Source organism: Heptranchias perlo, chromosome 28 (assembly GCF_035084215.1).
Source record: "Heptranchias perlo isolate sHepPer1 chromosome 28, sHepPer1.hap1, whole genome shotgun sequence".
Taxonomy (NCBI): Eukaryota; Metazoa; Chordata; class Chondrichthyes; order Hexanchiformes; family Hexanchidae; genus Heptranchias; species Heptranchias perlo.
In genome coordinates, this window is record NC_090352.1 from 4,330,839 (window position 1) to 4,355,278 (window position 24,440).

A 24,440-nucleotide genomic window follows, 5' to 3' on the forward strand; every position below is an offset into this window, starting at 1 on the left:
ACCCTTTCCTTAGTGCTGCAGACCCTGGTACCCACCTACTACATCCTGGGACCCTCCAGCACCAACAGGTCTTGGGGCTTCCAATGCTCACAGGTCTCAGGGCCCACCCGTTCAAACTATTCTGCCATATCCCCACCGCCTTGATGCTGTTAAACCTGGCAATCCCTCTCCCCACCCCCAAACAGTAAAGCCATATCCCAGAGCCACGCCCAATTTTATCAAAGCACAGCAACTCAACAGCTACTTAAGCCCATAACCCCCACTCCACGTCTCCTAAACCCCACAAATCTATCTCCAACTAGCTACACGTTGCTTAGGATATAAATAAAAGGAAGAAGTAATCAATCTCCCATGGTGTTACACACAAGGATGTCTTCAGGTGAAGTGGGTTTACAGGACAGGGAGATAATTCAATCCCCATTTTAGTCAAACATTGTTATTTTTAAAATACTTTGCTTTTAAGTTTTGCTGTTATCAATAATATGAGTAATATGAGTAATTTGGTAAGCAAGTGGAGTTGGGTGGAGCATTGGAATCTCTGCAGTACAGGGTAAAAAGCTGAGATGACAAACTGAAGCATTACAGCACAACCACAGCATTGGAATGAAGCAATTACAGCGTGCTAAGTTTACTTGGTATTTTCCATTATGAACACGGACAGGTATTTTATAATGGAAAAAAAGTGACAGCAGTATGGCAAAACCGTAAAACAGGAAGTAAGGTTTTGTAGACTAAGTGCATGCAGACATAAGATTTTTAATATAGATGGTCACGCATTTACAACTTGCATGGAAAATGGCCACATTCATGGAATTCAGAACGCTTTATAAAATCCTGGAATCCATGTAATAATTTAATTTATTCACTCCATAAATCAGTGGCCCTGATAATACATTGTACATTACACAGCAGAACACTCCTATTGTCATAAAACTACGTATCCAAGTCACCATGAACAATGTCACAGGAGACCTGCTGGTCCATCTAGAGCCTACTTGTAGTAGCGCACTGTCTGAATGCAATAGAACTGAAAGCTCGCCTCAGGAAAGTCACAATCACAGTCCGTAGAGCAACAAAATAATCCCAATCAACTCATAACTACTCATCTGTTGTTACCAAATCTCCAGCTAACTAACTGTGAAAGAATCAAAAGACAAAAAATTACCGACGAGGATTAGCTCACCAACAGAAAACCAAGCCTTTTAACTTTTCTTTCAACAGTACCATTCTAGAATGGCATCAAGTACCAAACACCAACAAAAATCTTCACACTTTTGGGCCATTTTCCTTCTTTGCTCAAGTTAGTATATATAGCTAATCACATTAACATAAATTCAAGGGAAAGGGGGAAATCATTTAAACTTACTCATAAAATTGGTTTACAGTTAGAAATGCCTATAATAAATTTCATGAGTTTGGCCTTGAATTTGGAAATTTCTCTTGGGTCATATGATTTAGCTGCTGTGGACAAATGTTATGCACTACTCATGGGAGTTGCAGTTTATGCTGTGCTTCTGCAAAGCTACAATATCCAGGGTCCCCACAGCAAAAATCACATGCCAACCAGGCAGAAAAGGATCAAGGAGTTGTAGCCCGTTGACCAATTCTGGTGGGTGAGGGATGCATCATAGGAGTTGTCACTTTACAATCTGCTCCTACAATACCCTGGATTATATGGCAATAACCAGCCAGAAAATTTACAAACTACTGAGGCACAAAGAGCAAAAAAACATTTTCCTCTGCTCTGTTATTTGTTCTTGGGATGTGTCACTCACCAGTGTGACACTGACAAGACAGTATTTATTGTCCATTTCTAGTTGCCCTGAGGACATTATGAGTCAACCACGGTGTAAGTCTGCAGCCACATATAGCCCAGACCAAGTAAGGGTGGCAGGTTCCCTTCTCTGAAGTACATTATTAAAAATCCAACTGGTTCACAATAATCTAGCAGCTTTCAGGGTTATTTTCACGGTGCAAACCCACTAATTGCCAGATTTATTGAATTTAATTGGTGGGATTTGAAATGAACCTCTGGGTTAATAGCCCAGTACCATAACCACCAGGCTACTGCACTTGCAGTTTTAAGCCATTAAATAAGATGCTGAGCTGTGCCATTAGGGGTGAGTTTTTTTTTTTAACATCACTGAGGGTTATTGAGCAGTGACAGAGGGGGAATATTTGCGAGGCATTTTTTTTTTTAAAAACTGACCTCAGACACTGCAGCTAGTCAGCCAGGCCTAGCCCATGGCAAAACAACAACTTGTTCAGTGAGAAAATCTTCCTGCACAGTGCTGCACATAGGATAGCTTCAACTACTATAAATCCTCTAGGGGAGGGGAAGGAATCTCTTTTATAGTTATATAAATAATGGAGAAAACAGGAACATTTTGGGGAGGGAGGAGGGAACCAAATTACTTTCATCATAAGCAGGTTTTGCAAACTGGTGGGTGAATATTAATCTGTGAGGCCCATATCTTCATCAGTAAGGTGTGTAATATTTTAAAATAAAGCCAATTGTGAGATATATTGGTTCAGTAAATTTGCTGTATTAAATGGATTGACAAACCACTGTCACATTTAGGGACCTTGCTAGACTACACACAAGAAATGCACATTCATCTGAGCTAACCCAGCAGCCAAGATATTGAGCTTCATTCCCTTGCTGTCACTTTACCTCTTTGGATAGCCTTGTGAAGCAAACTCCAGCCACTCTTATCCACCATGTCAACATCTGCTTTGTTATTAACCAACGTTGTTGCAATACTCTCCAGCTGTCGAGAGAGTGCTAGGTCCAAGGCCAGGTCTCCATTACCATCAAGTTCATTTAGTTTACCAGGCAACTAGGAAAACAAAAATTGCATTGGGTGAGCAAATAATGAGAAGCTAATGGCACCAGACAACCAAAAAAAGGCCCTACCTCATTAAACCAAATCTAACAGGCTACAAATTACTGCTGGTGATGTTACCATATGCAAGCTTAATGCACTCTGAGCAAATTCCTGTTTTAATGGAGGTGATAATTTGTTTTAAAATGAGTTATACATCAGTTAAAATAGCAAAGAATCCAATTATATAGGTCAGGGTGTCCAAACTACAGCCCAGAGGCCATAGGGGGGCTCACAAACCCCGACAATCTGGCCTACCAGGCAGCTCCATTCTACTTGTATCTCTCCCTGGTTGGTTTGTCCTGCTAGAATGTTATGGGTTTAGAGTTTTGGAAAAGGCTGTTCCTAGCATTGTTGCTTCATGATAAAACCTAAATCAATACACCAAGATAGGTCAGCATAAGCAACCTGATATATACATGCAAAATAATGGGAATATATAGACAAACTTCATATTTGGCCCACAAGGTCCACGAAGGGGCACTCCTGGTGTTGACCCAAGATTAAATTGCTTTCAAGTCAGCTTTTGTTTCAATGGTTTTCATTTGTAGTGGGAGTGTAAACCTCAGGTAATTAATTAATATCTGCAGCAGCCTTCAGTGCACATGCAGCTTTATCTAGAAAATCTATGACATAAATGTACCACTTTCAGCCAAGCTGAGAATGAGCACACCATTTATACATCAGCACCTGAGAAACTAGATACAAGATTACTCAAAGTTACAGGTGCGAATCTTTGAGGATCGAGACGGTCACAGACCCATGAAATGGGTCATTAGAACATCGTACACTGCTGCGATTAATAAAAGGTGCTGCTACCTGGGAGTCCATCTCGATGAGGTAGAGAAATACAACATCTTCCCTTTCCACTTTGATAGCTTTATGCAAAGGGTATTCAGTCTTCGATTTAATCATTTTGTACAACAAAGGAGCTGTCATACTGCTGAAATCATCCTTCCGCAGATCGTCCTAGATAAACAAATACAGAAACTGCTTTTAAAAGGAAAAGTACCAGGTTAAACACTCCAAAATGGATTATTTGTATTGCACATTTGCTGGTATATTTCTATTTAGCTCAATATGTAGTAGCCGTTTATACAAGTTACATTTCCACAGCACTCCTCACATTCAAGGGCACATCTGAACCCTTTACTAGGAGATGGGCGAGTGAACAATGGGAAATAAGGAGAAAGGGACGAGGGGTGAAGAGGTGGAGCACGCACAAAGAGAGGGATCTGTGGAAGGCTTTGGAAAGCAGGGACAGAGCCAAGGCGGCAAATGGGCTGAGGGCGCAGACATAGTTGCCGATAGTGGAGCAAAGGGAGTGGGAAGCAAGAAGGCATCCAATGTTGGAAGAGTGGAGAACAATGGTATATATGGCTGGCAGAGATTGTACAGGATGGGATTTGAAGGAGAGAATGAGGATTAACATTAAAGTTAGAGCTTGGCCGTTCAGGGGTGATGTCAGGAAGCACTTCACACAAAGGGTAGTGGAAATCTGGAACTCTCTCCCCCAAAAAGCTGTTGAGGTTAGGGGTCAATTGAAAATGTCAAAACTGAGATTGATAGATGTTTGTTAGGTATGGGTATTAAGGGTTATGGAACCAAGGTGGGTAAATGGAGTTGAGGTGCCGATCAGCCAAGATCTAATTGAATGGCAGAATAGGCTCAAGGGGCTGAATGGCCCCCTCCTCTTCCTACATTCAGATCAAATCTCTGGACCAGAGGTTCCCAATTAATTTTGCTGAGCCCACCAGTCAGAGATTCTTAGCCCACGTGCAACCCCCCTCTCAGCAGTATTTTTACAAAATTCATGTTAGCGTACATGTAGTTGGTAACCCAGAATAATTCGGCTGCTTGGTTACTTTAGTCGTTTTAATTCTGCCCCTTTACACTTTTGGGTTTTAATACGAAGTCCAATACGACTGTTACAATCACTGGTCGGGAAATTCCTTGGATCTGCTCCAGCTTAGTCGCCGCTACTCCTCACAGCAACCACCCCGCCACCCCCCCCCACCCCACCACCTCGATAACCTCAACGCACCCCGCCACCACCACCCCAGTTTGGGAACCTGTGTTCTGGGGCACAGGGAGCCAGTAAAGCTCAACCAAGATGGGAGCATGGGCAACGCAGGCCTAGCACAGGCAAGAACTACAGCATTCTGGGATGACTTTTAAGGAAACTGGAAACGGGGAAGCCCACAGAGTATTTGAGATCTAGCCTTGAGCTGATAAAGACAAGGATTGGGGCTTCAGTGGCAGAAGTGAGCTGGGCGTGGACCATATCTTGGAAACAGGTCAGATGTAAGGGAGGAAGTTGATCTTGGGAGTGTGCAGTACTCCAAGGGTCCATATCTCTGGGTTTAACACAAGGTGGTAGGCGGGGATTCTATTGCAACCAAGATTAAGAGTGTAGGTGTTTGTTGGAGCGAGATAGTATGGCTTCAGTTTTACCACCTTTTAGCTGGAGCACGCGTCAGCACATCCAGGACTTTAATTCCAGATAGATAGCTGGGGAGATTAGCAACAGGCCTGGGCTGGTGGATTAAGCAGAGAGGTAGAGTGGAGCGCTAACCTCATGCTTCCTGATGTCACTGCTAAATTTTGGCATGCAAATGAAAAGTAGAACGGGGAAAGGATGGAGCTCGGACACACCAGGTAACGACTGCCTGGGGACAGGAGAAGCCACATCAGGAAAAGCAAAGTGCCCACAATCCAGCAAGGAGAGGAACCACGGAAGGGCAGACCATGGAGATATTCAAAGACAATGGATTGGTTAGTGTTGAAAATAGAAGGGATGTGAAAAGGGAAAACTGAGCTTATACCAAGGATATAATTGGTGACTGGTCTCTGTGTTGTCAGAGGCAGAAGCCTGACAATGGCCTTGAATAGGGAGCGTTGGGAGCACAGCTGTGAGGCAATGATGTGCTGCAGGTTGGGGAGAATGGAGGGGATGAAGGGAGGCTTTATCAAAAAAAAGTTCTAGAATAAACTATGGATCACATTATAAAACCCTAAAGTCTTTTAACTATCAACCGTGGCTCAGTTGGTAGCACTCTCTCCTTTGTGTCAGAAGGTTATGGTTTCAAGCCCCAGTCCAGAGACTACAGCACTAAATCTAGACTGACACTTCAGTGCACTTCTGAGTGTTGCACTATTGGAGGTGCCGTCTTTCAGATGAGATGTTAAAACAAGGCCCCGCCTGCCCCCTCAGATGGACGTAAAAGGCCCCATGGCACTATTTCGAAGAAGAGGAGTGGAATTCTCCCCGGTGTTTCAGTATCACGTACTGCTCTACAGGAGTACTAAAAAGTATAACAGAAGGTTTTTGGGAGTGAAAATTACGAATGGCTGGTCAAAACGCCAACTTTTTCCTCCTCTCTAATATATTCAACTCCTTTCCAGGGTACACGTTTTCACAGGTGCTGAAGTAGTCGTTCCTCACCTGGAAGCCGAGACAGTTGAGTGTTGACGAGTTTTCCAGTCATGGTGGGGAAATGTAACCGATCCTCACCAGTGGACAGAGGTTGCTGGATAGCAGTTTAAGTAAGAACTTGCATTGATATACCATGGCTCACGTACTCGTGACATCCCAAAGTGTTTTACAACCAATCGATTACTTTTGAAGTGTAGTCACCGTTGCGTAGAAAAACATGGCAGCCAATTTAAATACAACAAAGTCCCACAAACAGCAAACGACCGAACAACCTGATCATCTGTTTTTGGTGATGTTGGTTGATGGGCCAATGCAGCACCATGGGATTTTTTATATCCACACAAGGAGTCCCCTATTCTACATCTCATCCAAAAGGAACTTTTCCTTAAGGGATGGTGAGACCAAAATTGTTACCACTGCTGTGGCTGAGATCAACCAACTTAGAAGACTGGAGATCAAACCTAGGACCTCTCTAGGACTATATTGCTCAGTTACTCATCACACTAACCAGCAGAGACAGAAAGCACAGTGACATTTCTAATCATGGTATTTAGTGTGTAACTTGGATTCTGTAGTTACCAATTCTTCCACCTCTAATTAGTAAGAGAAAATTTCCACAAGTGTATATTTTGTTCCTAATAAATGTGAAATTTAAAACTCAAACCCTGTTTCAAATCTTTGGATGAATTTATGTCAGCAAAGCAAATGATGTCAATACTGGGGAAAGTACATTTCCATTTTTGGTACCCAGCGTTAGAATTGATCTGAGTGCCCAGTGCTAACACAGGGTTTGCCCCAATCAGATCAGATAGAGCACATTATTGCCCCAATCCTGACCCTGATGCACCCTATAACATTTTCATTTTCCACATCGGCCACTCAATACTGCAGACTTGTGCAAATTAGGAACTTGGCCAAGAGACTCGTTCCTTTAGTCTGAGCTGGATTCAAACCCAGAGCGGAAATAATGGTGAAGTCAGAAAATGTTCCATCCAGTTCTTTAGTTTAAAAGGAAAGGCAGGGGGGGTTGAAATAAACAGCCATCCTTGGATATTCCTCACAGGCTTTGGGAAACAATGCACAGCATTTCAAAGTTACCCGGTTGATGTCAGTCAGATTTTGCGTCCTACATTGTACTGTGTTCATGAACTACACAAGACAAAAACAGCACTGTAAAAAGTTGTGACCATTAAACCATGGAATTCTCAATAATTATTTGAGGAAGTGCAAGGCAAATTTGGACAATATTCTAGAGCTGCAGTATAAAACAGTGTAGGTTCTCTGTGCATTCAGCACCACGTCTTACATGCAACTCTCCTGTGAAGTTTTACTACGTTAAAGGCACTATATAAATGCAAGTAGTTGTCATGTAACTCACCCAGTGGCTGGCTATAATCTCAGAACAGTAGTTCAACAATGTAATAGCATTCAGCTCCTCTGCAGTCTGATAGAATCGAATACAGTTCCTAACATTAACCAGTGACATTACTCCTTTTTCACACCTGTCAGCAGGAAAAAAGATATGAATACACTACTTACTGTGTATGCAGACTGTATATTCAAAAAAGATTCTATATACTGTACTGTGTCCAAAATATTTTTATTTGCCAGCAGAAATAAAATTGAAGAGATTCAAGTTCAGACTTGTTTTGATCGCTGGTCACAACATTTGTTGTACGTGCTTAGTGCAACAGGAGGGCCTAGTTAAAACTCCACCGACCCCTCAGTGCCAGTACCTTAGCCAAACTGAAACGTCAGTTACTTTTTTCTTTGCATCTAAACAAAGATGCCAATGTCAGAGCGTATGTAACCCACCAACACCAATTTTGCATTTGCAGCCTATAATCAAGGATTTCAAAGGTGACCAACCTTGGTGAATTCTTTGACGAAGTAACAGAGTAGACAAGGGCAATGTAGTAGATTTAATATACATGGACTTTCAAAAAGCCTTTGATAAAGTACATGTTAGACTAATGACCAAGGTCACAGCATATGAAGTCGGGGACAAGTAGAATGGATAGTGAACTGGCTACAAAACAGAAAACATTAGGGGTTAAAGGTAGTTACTCAGACTGGAAGGTGGGAAGTGGTGTTCCACAGGGATCGGTGCTGGGACCACTGTCATTCACAGTTTACATAAATGATTTGGACACCAAATTGGGAGATGTAGTTAATACAGAGGAAGGCTGTGAAAAAATACAAGATGACGTTAACAAACTTGCAGAACAGGCATGTAAATAGCAAATGAATTTCAATACAGATAAGTGTGAGGTGATGCATTTTAGCAGGAGAAATAAGGAGGCCACCTACTCTTTGGAAAATAAGAATCTAAATGGGGCGTCAAGGCATTTAGGGGTACAGATTCACAAATCATTAATAGTAGCAACGCAGGTTAAAGCAAATAAAAATGCAAACACAGCACTGGGGTTCATTTCTAGCGGAATAAAATTCAAAAGCATAGGTCACGTTAAACTTATATAGAACCTTGGTTAGATCACACTTGAGAATTGAACATAGTTCTGGTCTCCATATAAAAAAAGGATATAGAAGTGGAGAAAATGCAAAAAAGATTTACAAAGATGATACCAGAACTGAGGGGTTACAAATATCAGCACAGACTTAACAGGCTGGGGTCTTTTCTCTAGAAAAAACAAAGGTGACCTTAGAGGTCTTTAAAATGATGGAGTTCAATAGGGGAGACTTAGAGAAGATGTTTCTACTTGTGGGGAGTCCAAAACTAGTAAATATAAAATTTAAATAAACTAGTAAATTAAAAAAAATATAAAAGTCATTAATAAATCCAATCGGGAATTTAGGAGAAACAACTTTACCCAGAGAGTGGTGAGAATTTGGAACTCACTACCACATGCAGTGGTTGAGGTGAATAGCAAAGATGTATTTAAGGGGAAGCTAGATAAGTACATGAAGAAAGGAATAGAAGGATACAGTGAAATGAAGTTAAGGTGGGAGAAGGCTCGTGTGGAGCATAAACACTGCCATAGACCTGTTGGGCCAAATGGCCTGTTTCTGTGCTGTACATTCTATGTAAACTTGTGTGTGGTGGACAATCCTAGGTACTCCCGGCCCCAACTTCCAAAAGGAAAAAATTAATTGGGATATATCAACAGAAATAATACAGTAATATGACCACATCCAAATCTAAGGGTCCACCAGGTTTGCAAACAAAAGCTGGTCACTGGAGTCTAGAGCCTGTGCTTGAAAAATATCTGGTGATGGTACTATACTAGAGCTTTACAGCACACCTTTTATACACATTAACTTTGTCAGAAGACAGTTACTATAATGGGAGTTACGAAACCAATCATGGAGAGACAAGTTTAAACAAGTCAATGCAGACTCAAAGTCTGAAGAACTGAGGTGTAACCCCATACCATTTTGACCGCAATCGAGTCAGAATTGATAAATGTAATGCATGACTGCTTCATGGCCTAGTGCGTCAAGGAAACTAAGAGACTTTTTTAAAAATTCGTTCATGGGATGTGGGCGTTGTTGGCAAGGCCAGCATTTATTGCCCATCCCTAATTGCCCTCGAGAAGGTGGTGGTGAGCCGCCTTCTTGAACCGCTGCAGTCCGTGAGGTGAAGGTTCTCCCACAGTTCTGTTAGGTAGGGAGTTCCAGGATTTTGTCCCAGCAACAATGAAGGAATGGAGATATATTTCCAAGTCGGGACGGTGTGTGACTTGGAGGGGAACGTGCAGGTGGTGTTGTTCCCATGTGCCTGCTGCCCTTGTCCTTCTAGGTGGTAGAGGTCACGGGTTTGGGAGGTGCTGTCGAAGAAGCCTTGGCGAGTTCACCTGGTTTGTGTTCACTATCCTGACAGTGCACAGGAAACAGAAGCGCTTGGGAGACAGTGACCACAGGATGATCAAGTTTAACATGATCTAAGTCTCAAATATAAGGCTGATCCCTAGTGTAACAGGTCTGAATTACGAGGAACAAAATTGAGATTTTGGGCTTTTCGACCTGAGAATTGATCTTATAGAATTACAAGAGATATCTAAAGGTGTGGAAAAGGCAAATCTAGAATATTACCTAAATTTAAATTACGAATAGGACAGGAGGATGCAAATTTAAATTAGTCAAAGGTAAATTCAAGACTGATATCAGGAATTTCTTCTTCACAATGGTCAACACATGGAACAGACTTCCAAATAGAGCAATGGAATTGAAAACTCTAATCATTAAAGATACATAGGTACAGGAGGGGAATCCAGACTAAGAGGGCATAATCTTAACATTAGAGCTAGGCCATTTAGGAGGGAAATCAGGAAGCAATCTCTTCCCCCAAAAGCTGTGAATACTAGAACAATCGAAATTTCCAAGACTGAGATTGATAGATTTTTGTTGGGTAAGCATATTATGGATATAGAGCAAAGGCAGGTAAATGGGGTTGAGGTACAGATTAGCCAAGGAATAGAATGGCGGAACAAGTTCGAGGGGCTGAATGGCCTACAATTAAATACTGCAATGGGGAACAATGTAGGCTCTTTCTGGTGGGATGAAAGAAGATGGGCCAAATGGCCTTCCTAATCTGTAATTAACTTGGTGATCTTACAAAATAGCAGTCACCGTTAATGCTACATAATCATGCAACTTTATGTTTGATTAATGAATGCCCAAGATTCACATTTTTGTCTTTTCTCCTCTTATGTTCTCACCCTCAAATAGCCAAGCTTCTGCCCTTTCTCCTCATCCCCACCCCCGAATTTAGAATTTAAAAAATTCCCAGATAGGATTACACATTTGGCAGTGAACTACACAACCAGCTGCAGTCCAAGTAGGACTCGTCCCATTGATTTCAATTCTGCGGGATCCATCCCTAGACATGCACCAGGCTGGACACAATTAAGAGCTCCTTATTTGTGTGGTAAATAAACTACCAACTAGCCTACCTTTCTCGGAGGAGATACAGCTGAAATCGATTGGCTAGTTTCATTAGTTCGGTCAGGAACACATCATCTTCCTTCAGTTCAAGCTCGTCTGTGTAAACCCATCGCAGCATCGCCATGGTCACCTCTGGCTCAGCATCTGGTACAGAAAAAAAACATAGGAATAATTTACAAAGAGAAAACTGTTGGTTCCAGCTGCAAGAATGAAAGGGGACAATCATTTTTAAAATGATTCAGCTATTCAGGATGGAGCAGCCCTTTTATATTTATAAATTTCTAAGTCAGTAAATGAGAGGGGAACCCAAATGTGCTGTTATCCTGTATTTACTCATACCAGTGCAGCCAGGGCCCTTTAGTCTCCTGCGCTAAGAATACAGCGACTGCACGTTACCACAAATAGTTGACACTTTGGCTATCATGCATACGAAAAGAGTGGCATCGGAAACTCAACAGGAACAGCTGACACCATGATGCCACTTTGTGTCAGGACTTCAGGCCACAGGTGCACAAGACATATCAACTGCTGCTGGAAGACCATCAACTCAGTGAAGGAGGCCCTTTGGTCCACCCAAAACCTGCTGGTCTTCCAGCTAAAGCTGTCCACCACCGAGTGCTGCCGACTGGCACACTCCAAGGTCTAGGAGTATGCGCTGTGGGACGCACTGAAGCGAGGTGTTATAGGGAATAGGAAAAGGCCACGATGTAAGGCCATCCCACCTTGTATTATACAGCACCTATTAGGAGATATGTAAGACCATAAGAGATAGGAGTAGGCCATTCGGCCGCTCGAGCCTGCTCTGCCATTTAATGAGATCACGGCTGATCTGATTTTTACCTCAATTCCACTTTCCCGTCCTTTCCCCATATCCATTGACTCCCTTGCTGATCAAAAATTTGTCTAAATCAGCCTTGAATGTATTCAATGACTCAGCCTCCACAGCCTTTTGGGGTAAAGAACTCCAAAGATTCACGACCCTCTGGGAGAAGAAATTCCTCCTCATTTCCGTCTTAAACGGGCGACCCCTTATTCTGAGACTACGCCCCCTTGTTTTAGATTCCCCCACGAGGGGGTAACATCCTCTCAGCATCTACCCTATCGAGTCCCCTCAGAATCTTGTCTATTTCAATTAAGATCTCCTCTCATTCTTCTAAACTCCAATGAGTATAGACCCAACTTGTTCAATCTTTCCTCATAAGACAACCCTTCCATACCCAGAATCAACCAAGTGAACCTTCTCTGAACTGCCTCCAATGCAAGTATGTCCTTCTTTAAATAAGGGCACCAAAACTGTATGCAGTACTCCAGGTGTGGCCTCACCAGCACCCTGTACAGTTGTAGCATGACTTCCCTGCTTTTATACTCCATCCCCCTCGAAATAAAGGCCAATATTCCTTTTGCCTTCCGGATTACCTGCTGCACCTGTATGTTGACTTTTTGTGTTTCATGTACGAGGACACCCAGATCCCTCTGTACTGCAGCATTTTGTAGTATTTCTCCATTCAAATAATATTTTGCTTTTTTATTTTTCCTCCCAAAGTGGATGCCTTCACATTTTCCCACATCGTATTCCATCTGCCAAATTTTTGCCCATTCGCTTAACCTGTCAATATCCCTTTGCAGATACTGTGTCCTCATTGCAACTTGCTTTTCCACCTACCTTTGTATCATCAGCAAACTTGGCCAAAAGACACTCTATTCCTTTGTCCAAGTCATTGATATATATATTGTAAATAGTTGAGGCCCCAGCACTGATCCCTACAGCACCCCACTAGTTACAGATCGCCATTTTATCCAGATTCTTTGTTTTCTGTTAGCCAGCCAATCCTCTATCCATGCCAGTATATTACCCCCAAAACCATGAGCTCTTATCTTGTGCAGTAATCTTTTATGTAGCACCTTATCGAATGCTTTTTGGAAATCCAAATATACTGCATCCATTGGCTCCTCTTTATCCACCCTGCCCATTACTTCCTCAAAGAACTAGTAAATTTGTCAGGCATGATTTCCCCTTCATACAATCAAGGAGAGTCAACATGGTTTTATTATGAGTCTGCAAATGTCCTGCTACCACTTCCTTAATAATGGAGTCTAGCATTTTCCCAATGACAGATGTTAGGCTAACTGGTCTACGGTTACCCGCTTTCCGTCTCACTCCCTTCTTGAATAGGGGTGTTATGTTTGCGTTTTTCCAATCCGCTGGGACCTTTCCAGAATCTAATGAATTCTGGAAGATTACAACCAATGCATCAACTATCTCTGTAGCCACTTCCTTTAAGACCCTCGGATGCAAGCCATCAGGTCCAGGGGACTGGTCAGCCTTTAGACCCATTAGTTTACCTAGTACTTTTTCTCTAGTGATAGTGATTGTTTTTAGTTACTCTTTCCCCTTTGCCCCTTGATTTTCTACTATTATTGGTATATTATTAGTGTCTTCTACTGTGAAGACAGATACAAAATATCTGTTCAATTCCTCTGCCATTTCCTTGTTTTCCATTATTATTTCCCCAGTCTCATCCTCTAAGGGACCAATGTTTACTTTAGCTACCCTCTTCCTTTTTATCTACACTTGTAGAAGCTTTTACGGTCAGTTTTTATATTTCTTGCTAGTTTACTCTCAATTTATTTTCTCCCTCTATTATTCTTTTAGTCATCCTTTGCTGGTTTTTAAAGTTTTCCCAATCTTCGGGCTTACCAGTAATCTTTGTCATGTATGCTTTTTCTTTTAACCCGATACCATCCTTCACTTCCTTAGTTAGCCATGGTTGGTTCACTCTTTATGGAGTCTTTCCTCCTCACAGGAATACATTTTTGTTGCGAGTCATAAAATATCTTTTTAAATATGTTTGCCACTGCTTATCCAACATACCATCTAATCTGTTTACCCAGTCCACTTTAGACAATTCCACCCTCATTCCTTTATAATTGCCCTTATTTAAGTTTAATACAGTAGTTTCAGACCCAAGATCCTCGCTCTCAAACTAGACGTGAAATTCATGTTATGATCATTGCTTCCCAAGGGATCCTTTACTTTGAGATCATTAATTAATCCTGTTTTGTTACCCATTACCAGATCCAAAATGGCCTGTTCCCTGGTTGGTTCCCCGATGTACTTGTCTAAGAAACAGTCCCTAATACACTCTATGAACTCCTCCTCAGGCCTACTTTTGCCAATTTGATTTGTCCAATCTATGTGAAAGTTAAAATTGCCCATGATTATTGCATTACCTTTTTTACAAACCCCCCTTATTTCCTGATTTATATTTTGCCCTACAATGTAGCTACTCTTAGGGGGCCTATATACTACACCTACCAGTGATTTCTTTCCCTTGCTGTTTCTTACCTCCACCCAAATTGATTCAACATCTTGATCTTCTGAGCCAAGATCATTTCTCACTATTATACCAATTTCATCCCTTATTAACAGAGCTATCCCACCACCTTTACCTTTTTTTCCTATCCTCCCGAAATGTTAAATAACCCTGAATATTTAGCTCCCAACCTTGGTCACCTTGCAACCACATCTTTGTAATGGCCGAGATCTTACCCATGTGTTTCTATTTGTGCTGTCAATTAATCTCTCTCATTACGAATGCTGCACGCATTCAGATAAAGAACCTTTAATTTTGTCTTTTTACCATTCTTTCCTACCCCGTCCCCATTTGCTAGGGCACTCTTGTTTGTACGCTCTGTCCCTTCCTGATACACTGTTTATCATTACCCCCATCACTTTCCTGTACTACTTCTTGTATTTTCTCTATCAATCTAAACTTCGCCCCACCCGAGCCCTCCTGCCCTCTATTTAGTTTAAAGCCTTCTCTACCGCCCTAGTTATTGCCAGAACACTGGTCCCAGCATGGTTCAGGTGAAGCCCGTCCCAACGGAACAGCTCTCTCTTTCCCCAGTACTGGTGCCAGTGCCCCATGAATCGAAACCCACTTCTCCCACACCAATCTTTGAGCCATGCATCCATCCCTCTGATCCAATTTACCCTTTGCCAATTTGCTCGTGGCTCAGGTAATAATCCAGAGATTATCACCTTTGTGGTTCTGCTTTTTAAATTTAGTCCCTAGCTGCTCAAACTCACTCAGCAGAACTTTTTCCTTAGTCCTACCTATGTCGTTGGTACCTACGTGGACCACGACAACCTCCCACTCCCACTCCCGGATGTCCTGTGTTTTGAATTGTAATGATAAAATCAGAGCGTCTATGACCTGTATTGCATTGTTTTGAACTGTATTGCTTGGAATTGTGATTTTTTTTTTTAATTGAATTGTGTGCATATTTAAATTTTATGAAATAAAGGATATTTTGAAATTTAAAAAACTCAATATCCAGGTCTCAGGACAAATTGGGTCCCCCACTACACTTTGGAAACCTAGTACGTTTAGCTCCAAATGTACTAACTGGCTGAGCAGATTGTACTCAATTCAAAAGCATCTTTGGGGTTGTATATGATTTTCTAGTCAAAATAAGAAGGGACAACAGGATGTAGTTTTTGCTCTACACAATGCTTCCAATTCTGTGCTGCACTAGAGGAAAAATGTGCAAGAGATAGATTTTGGGAGGATGTGGCACAAGTGCCAAGTCAGCTGGGTTTGGGGCTCCAAGTAGTTTACTTGTGTTTCCAGAATTGAAGATATGACAGTTTGGAAGCAACTGGTTAACATTACACGGTGATAAAGGGAGCAAAAAGCTGCCTCTTAACTCCATCCCACATGCCCATTTCACTATCTGGGCAGATGCTTCTGCCCCCTCCATTGTGTTATGGGGATATCACTGTACCTTCAAAAGGGTTAATACTAAACATGTGGGTACAGCAGCCTAGTGGTTGTGGTACTGGACCAGCAAGCCTGAGGAGTTCAAATCCCACCACAGCAAGTTGTGACACTGAATTCAATAAATCTAGAAATTAAGCTAGCATCTGAAAAATGACCATGAAAGCTGTTACTGTTGTAAAAACCCAACTGGTTCACTAACCCCTGGTCTGGCCTACCTGCAACTCCAGTCCCACATTACATGGTTGACTATTGCCCATCTCTAGTTGCCCCGAGGGCATTAATACCACTTTGTCAGTGTCACCCACATCCCAGCAACATGTCAACAACAAAACATTTCACTCAATCCCAGGGACTTGCCAATATTTAAAAGAACAGGAACCTCGAGTGCCAACTTTGAATGCAGTTAACAGACCCCGAGATACTTTTGTGCAGATACAGCTTTCAGGCATTTACTCAACTTCAACAAAATGAGGAAGAAGTCATGATAACAATATTGAAAATAAACAAATTAATTGGTTATGACTGTTAATTTTAGAAACCAACTCATGCTGTTAAAATTAGCCTACTCCAAAACCAATCAAAACATTTAATCGCACTGAGGGGGAAAGATTTCTGCCGTTTGCTATTTATAGCGAACAGAAATCTTACCTCTTCACTGTTTAAACCAAGCAAAGTGTCACGGTCAGGCATAGAAATTCAACTGCTCTCTTGTATAAGCTGGAATTATGCTGTAAAGCATTATCCTGCCCAAAATTCCCACAGAACAACCTTACTCTACCTTGCATTCCTCCAGGATTGAAAGTTGCAGTCTACACACCTCCAAAAACCAGATGTAAAAGGTGTACACACTATTCAGAAGGAAAAGTCACAGCAGAATCTAAATGCTAATACAAAAGACTTTCAAATCTAAATCTTTTGACAATCCCCAATTTCAAAGGCAACCAAGTCAACTTTATCGTATCTGGTGATATTCTAAAATGGCTTCCTAGACATTCCGGCAGGTCCTATCGTACCCAAAGGATAATTTTCCAAGTTTGCATTACTGTTAAGAGCTTCATCCACAAGGCGCACACACATCGCCCATGATGGAGCTTCCCCACCATTGGCTCCAACTTGGAAAATTATTCCCCTAGCATCAAATCTGGGAAAATCCCTAAGCATTTCCTCTTTTGCAAAATGTGGCATCATTGTAAAGTACAGACTTTCCAAGTTTAAATGCTGTGGGCACTCTAAATGCTTGTTGTTCTGCAAGTTGCAATACACATGGACGATTCTGTAGTTGACTGCTCACTGCTGCTGTGTGACCCTACTGTCATCCCAGTAAAAAAAAACCTTTCTCCTCCTCCCCTTCTCACCCACTTTCCAAAATCTTCAAGTCATTCCAACTCTATGCCTTGCATTATTCCTTAGCCAGTAGGTCAAGGAGTCAACCCAATTTGAGGCCCCTGCCAATGCTGTTCTAGAACTGACTATGAGGATATGCACTAGTGGCTTAACAACCACATCAAAACAGAAAATTAACATCCGAACACTCCATTATACCAAAGAACCATCAGGCTACCCCGGTGCCAAATTCAAGCAGCATGTCAGTTTAGAATGCACACATTTGAAGAGTGATTTGGACTTAATTCTGTATTGCAATACAAAATAAGACATGCACACAAACCTGACAGGTCTAGTTCATGGATAGAGGCGAGGTTTGCCAGGCTCCAGGTATCACTGCGTGCTGCCAGCACAAACTTGTGAACATTTAGGTACTTGTCTCCAACCTTCACTTTCAGATCACTGCAAGACAAAAAACACATGATTATTCTCATTTAAGTTGGCACCATTGCTGAAACCAGAATTGCACTATATCTAGAGAGAGAGATGAGCAATTGAAGGCACCATATCTACATTAAGCTTCACACAGAAAGGGAGCTCCACAATGCCAATTTGTTTACTTTGCAGGACAGTTGCAAGAAAACCACTTTTAAAAATTGCCCAAGAGAAAGAGCCATTGGGAAATAATAAGCAAGAGCAATGTCACAAGCCCAGAGTTTGGATGGATTCCAAGCAGTTTGGGAAAGACAAGCTGCAAGATAAATACTCCAAAAATTGGGTGACACTCAATATGCAAGGTGGGGCAGGGGAGTATAAACAAAAAAAAAATCCAATTCTCCAGATGTGCCATTTTGGATGCTGATTTGATTGAATGAGACCAAATAGGCTTCAAACAGATTGTCAGTTAACATGGCCAGCTCTCCAGCCAGATATGATACTGGCACAAAACTGACCCACAGAGGGGCACACTTATGCCCACTGCTCAGATGATAATTTACCAAGACTTCCGCTTCTAATTGAGCCCAGGTTAAAGCAACTAGCCAAGTAGGTATCAAATCAGAGAAAACAAAAATTGAACTTTGGTTTGCTGCAATAAAATGACCCAACACTAAAGATCACAAGGTAGATGTACATGTTTATCCATGCTTAATTTACCCAGCCAACCCCCACCTCCTTCCAGTCACAGCAGCCAACTTTATCAAGTGATTCCAGGGTTTGTGCCATCATCATCTAGCAGTTCATTTGTCATGTTGATTACTCTGAAGAATATCTGGACATCAGTCCTAAATTTGACTTTTACTAGTTTAATATTTACCCCCTTGTCCTTCTGACAAAAGATTAATTTGACACTTCTGGATTTACCTTTCCCATACCCGTAACTATCTTGTGTACCTTTAAGATTACCTCACAGACACCTCCTTTCCAGCTAAAACGCCCTAGTTTACCAGGTCTTTCCTGATAACTCAGACTCCCTACACTAGGGATCAACCTCACAGCTCCTGTCTGCACTGCCTCCAGTGTTTGAATATTTCCCTTTTTTCTTAATGAAAAGAGCTTGACACGGTATTCAAGATGCAGTCTGATCTGAGCACTGTACAATTTAGGCATGACTTGCAAGCTACTGATTGGGCTCTACCGTTCAGCATTCTATTTGCTTTGTTGGTTGCTGAGTGCAGAGTCTGATAAAACCCTTGGATCTTCAAACTTCACCCTGAACTACCTTGACACCACTGGTTGTGTTCCCCATTTTTTTCTTCCTATGTGCAGCACTTCACATATTCCACCCATTCACATTTTGTCTAACTGATTTCATAGCTCCCAGACTGTTGCAGCCTTGAAATCAAACACCCCCTAGATATTGTCTGAAATTTAACAGTTGCCACTGAACTTAAGACAACAAATAGTTAGTGAATTCTAATTGGTGAGCTTCTGAATCAGAATGGTTGTAAACTCAGGGCAGGAGTCACAAGGATGCAGTTTCAGATGCATGTGGGTGTCTGTCACTATAAATTAACAGCAAGCTCATGAGCCAGACTTCATACCCCTACATACTGGCCACAGAATTATTCTTCCTTACTTTCAACCACCACCCAAAACAGGTCTTCCCTGCACCACTCGCCAATTAAACTGCCGAGACGCTCAGGTTCTGCATTTGTATGTATTCAGTGTTTTTTCCAATTAATGCAATTCTTTAGTGGAACAGTCCCCCAATTTAGAATGGGCCAATGCCACTAAATCCAGCTGTTGGTATCTTTGATGTACCCAGGGTGCAGCACCAGATATCAATGTTCAAGATGTCCTAGATCGCTGCACATCTAATATAAACTAAGCATCAGATATTTCATAATCCAAAAAAAGGACAGCTTACTTCTGCTACTCAAAGAGCTGGAGATTTTTTTTTAAATCAAGTCCCCATGTTTTTCCACATGAAATGAACACTTTTAAGGGTAGCATTCATTGCTTGGCAGTCTCACAGCCTAGGATGTTAGTTAGGGAAAGACAAGTGACAAGAGAAAGCCACACAGGAGCTGCGAGGATTTGAGTGGCAAGTCTACATAGTTCAAAGTCAGCTCCAGGGCCGAGGCCCACATGAAGTGGTTCTTCTGGATCTGGAGCCAGTTCTGAAGTAGACTTTGGCATATTCACTTCAGCTAAATTCAACTTCATTCTGTAAATTTACAGATGCAGAAGAAAGCTCCCTCTACATTGCTCCATCATCAGGATGACATTTCCATTTAACAAGCTTGGGATTTTCCAATATGGTGCCCAATTATGAGCTCTGTGGACAAAGATCTAACCAAAGCTGCACAGATAGGAATCTTTATTTTACCACCAATCTTTTTTTTAAAAAAAAAGCCATGGTTAATGCTTTCTGATGACATCTGGGAGGACGGTCAAAGAGCCCACTGACCATCAGTACCTAGGCTTATACATAAAAACTAGCCACTGAACAAGACGCTGAATGACTGAAAGGGCAGAAAGCATATTAGCAAAGTGCACAAATCAGGCTTTAACAGATACTCATCTTCACTGCAAAACAAACATCAAAAACATTCTCTTTCCTCCCCCCCTCCTACAAAGACATTTCTAGCTTCCACCTACAAAAGCAAGAGACCATAGTCCACTGAACTAGTATTAAACAAGATTCTTGGATCAGAAAGCTGCATGGATCCTTGAGTATCTGCAAGTTTCTTCACATTAGCAACACACTAGCCCCACACACACAAATATTACAAGAATTGTGGGGTCTTTTGCCAAGTACTGTGACCAGTTACTTCATTATTCATTCACATCTGAAATATTCATCACCATACCCTCCAGGAATAATTAGAGTCGATCTGCCAACGCACCTTGTGCAATCACACATCTGGCCTGCAAGACTTAAGAGGATGCATCTCATTGATAAGTACAGCTGTTTTATTAAAAAAAGTCCCATCTGGACTAGTTTGCATTGGAGCAGACAAGCTGAAAAGACGGTTACAAGTTCAATTACATCGAAAGGTTGCAGCAACATTGCTTGAATTTAGATATTCTGACGACGATGGTTAATATTTGCCATTTTTGATACTAGCAATTTAAACAAAAAAGAAAATGCGTTGACCTAACAACCATATCAACAAAAGATTTACTGGCTTTGATCAGTTCAAATGATCTGGTTACGTCCTAAGATATGATCTCTTTTATTGCGGAGTAAGTCAACGCATCAACCTTTACTGTAAAAGATTTACCTGTACTGCTCCTGCTGATAAAGCTCAGACACAATAGACAGAAGTCTGCAAATAAAGGAGTCACTGGAGTTCTCCTTGTTGGACGTGGCTGCAAGCAAGGCACATCTCTTCTCCGTCTCTGCCAGCTTCTGCTGCATCTTCACATACTCCTGGCGGAGGAGCGCCAGATGTTTCTGCAGCTTGGCGACCTCCTCTGCATCAAATAGAACGGCAGAATAAACAGGCGGTCAGAAGCCAAACTAAACACTTCCTAACGAGGGAGAAAAGCTTAATGACTAATGACTAAACCGTTAGTTACTTGCTCCAAAAAAAAAATCTAGCACACAACTTTAGATGTCCGTTGCCAAATTGCTATAATACGAATATGGTATAAATTCCCATGGTTTCATTCTTTCCAAAAAGCTGATTTTGTAACTTGAAATTATCACACCGTTTGCAACAGACTGACCAACAGGACAGTAAAGAAGGTTTTATCTTTGATATACAGGAAGTTCTTTCTTTATCAGCAATAATGCAGCTACCAGTAACTGATGGGTTCAAACAGTCATGTGTGGTTCCTTAGCAAAGTAAAAAGGAATGACAGCAAGAATCCCAATCACAAGTCCCTGAGAAATTGGTACGTAACCAATGAGTGCTGACGGCTACAGGTTACAGTGCAAGTTTTGCAACTAAACTGGTAAATATGTCACTGCAGCTGAACCACACCAAAAGACTCCAGTCAATTGCAATCACCTCCTCGAAGCCAGAGAGCATTCATATATGGTCCAACCACTGTCCTAACCTGTATGGCTACTTTTTCCAACTGGGCACTTGACACATGTGGAAACAATAACGGCAACAACATGCATTTATAGAGAACATAGTAAAACGTCCCAAGGCACGTCACAGGAGCAATTTTCAAACAAAATTTGACACTGAGCCACGTACGGATATATTAGGATAGGTGACCAAAAGCTTGGTCCAAGAGGTAGGTTTTAAGGAGGGTCTTAAAAGGAGGAGAGAGACAGAGAGGTTTAGGGAGGGCATTCCAGAGCTGAAGGCATGGCCACCAATAGCAGTGTTTAAAATTGGGGATGCACAAGAGGCCAGAATTGAGGGAGAGCAGAGATCTCGGAGGATTATAGGGCTGGAGAGATAGGGAGGGGCGAGGCCAGGGAGGGCTTTGAAAACAAGGTTAAGAATTTTAGCCAATATAGGTCAGCGAGAAAAGGGGTGATGGTGAATGGGATTTGGTCCGAGTTAGGACACGGGCAGCAGAGTTTTGGATGAGCTCGAGTTTATGGAGGGTGGAAGATGGGAGGCCGGCCAGGAGAGCATTGGAATAGTCAAGTTTAGAGGCAATAAAGGCATGGTTGACTGTTTCAGCAGCAGATGAGCTGAGGCTGGGGCAGACATGGGCAATTTTACAGAGGTGGAAGTAGGCGGTCTTGGTGATGGAGCAGATATGTGGTCAGAAGCTCATGTCAGGGTCAAATTGGACATCAATGTTGCGAACGGTCTGGTTCAGCCTCAGGCAGTGGCCAGGGAGAGGGATCGAGTCAGTGGTTAGGGAACAGAGTTTGTGGCAGGGACTGAAGACAATGGCTTCGGTCTTCTCAATATTTAGTTGGAGGAAATTTTTGCTCATCCAGTTCTGGATGTCGGGCAAGCAGTGTGACAAATCGAAGACAGTGGAGGGGTCGAGGGAGGCGGTGGCGAGGTAGAGCTGGGTGTCGTACATGTGGAAACTTATGTGTTTTTGGATGATGTCGTGGAAGGGCTGCACGTAGATGAGAAATAGGTGGAGGCCAAGGATAGATCCTTGGGGGACTCCAGAGTTAAAGGTGTGGGAAGAGAAGCCATTGCAAGTGATTCTCTGGCTATGACTGAATAGATAATGGAACCAGGCGAGCACAAACCAGCTAGACAAAGGGAGAGAGGCGTTGGAGGAGGATGGTGCAGTCAACTGTGTCAAAGGCTGCAGATAGGTCGAGAAGGATGAGGAGGGATAGTTTACCACGGTCACAGTCACATAGGATGTCATTTGTGACTTTGGTAAGGGCTGTTTCAGTACAGTGGCAGGGGCAGAAACCCGATTGGAGGAAATCAAACATGGAGTTGCGGGAAAGATGGGCACATATTTGGGAGGCGACAACACGTTCAAGGACTTGAGAGGAAAGGGGGGGTTGGAGTTGGGGCGGTAGTTTGCAAGGACAGAGGGGTTAAGGGTTTTTTTTTGAGGAGGGGGGGAATGACAGCAGATTTGAAGAGGAGAGGGAACCATTAGCAATATCAGTTAACATGGGGGCTAGGAAGGGAAGTTGGATGGTCAGCAGTTTCAACCCATATTCATGCCAGGTTACTCCCTACAGTATCCTTGACTGATTCCCCTTATGCTTACTACATTTATCTCTTCTCACAGATGGCTAATGAGGTAATGTCCCCACTGCTCTAGCCTGATCTTGTTTAGCCATTGTAACCACTGCAGAATCAATCTTTAATGTGGATATATATTTTATATTAACAAAGTTTACTATGGCGATTGTACGTGATACACCTATACTCAAGGTTTTTGGATGAATCGTGCCACCCAACTCTCACCTCTCCTTATTCAAATCCCTCCAATCTGACTACAGCATCTGGATTGCCCTGGTCAAAGTCAACACCACCATCATGTGCATTTGGTTTGTCCATCCTTGACCGGTCAGTGTCCTTCAACACTGATGACCACTCCTTTCACCGCTTCTCTGCAGTTCATCTCCATGGCATCACTCTCAGTTCTACTGCTATGCTCCAACACAGTCACTACACCTCAAGCACTTTCTCTCTCCCTCCCCTCTACCAACATGGTTACCAGGGATACATCCTTGGCTCCCTCCTAATTATGTATATGCTCCCCGTGGCAACTTTAACTACAAGCATGGTCGCAGTTTTCACATGTGCACCGTCAGACTGTCAGTGTCCTAAATGAGTCAGAATTTCCTTTAGCTCAATGTTGACAAAACTAGAAGCCATCCTTTTTGGCTCTGACATGTCTCTAACTCTGTCATCTTCACTGACTGCCCACTAAAATTGAACCTGCTGGTGTGCAATCCACCGTCCTGTTCAACTACAAGCTTAGTTTTTGACCTTATATCCAGTCCATCATTAAAACCACTTAATTCCCCACTGAAACACTGTCCTCTTACACCTGCATCCCTCTCCTATTGATAACAAAATCCTTACTCGAAGATGTAATAGAAAAACATCTAGAAACCAAAAATAGTCAGCACGGATTTCAAAAGAGATGGTCATGCTTGAAACCTTAAATCACTCTTTCATTCACCAAGGATAGACTTGCTATGTCCTACGCAAAGCTCCACACATCAATCAACCCTGACTGTCCCAAAATCCACTGGTT

The 24,440-nt window shown here is 42.2% G+C and overlaps 1 protein-coding gene across 1 annotated transcript in view; it reads right to left on the reverse strand.

Annotated features, from left to right (window-relative positions):
- Positions 1–24,440, reverse strand: part of ankfy1 (ankyrin repeat and FYVE domain containing 1) — a 78,560-nt gene that overhangs the window by 46,619 nt on the left and 7,501 nt on the right. The window contains exons 2-7 of the mRNA XM_068007940.1: positions 21,062–21,254; positions 17,677–17,795; positions 11,235–11,370; positions 7,700–7,823; positions 3,705–3,854; positions 2,675–2,840 (exon numbers count right to left, since the gene is read on the reverse strand). Of these exons, the coding sequence (XP_067864041.1) occupies positions 2,675–2,840; positions 3,705–3,854; positions 7,700–7,823; positions 11,235–11,370; positions 17,677–17,795; positions 21,062–21,254 (888 nt within the window). The remainder of the gene's footprint in view (positions 1–2,674; positions 2,841–3,704; positions 3,855–7,699; positions 7,824–11,234; positions 11,371–17,676; positions 17,796–21,061; positions 21,255–24,440) is intronic.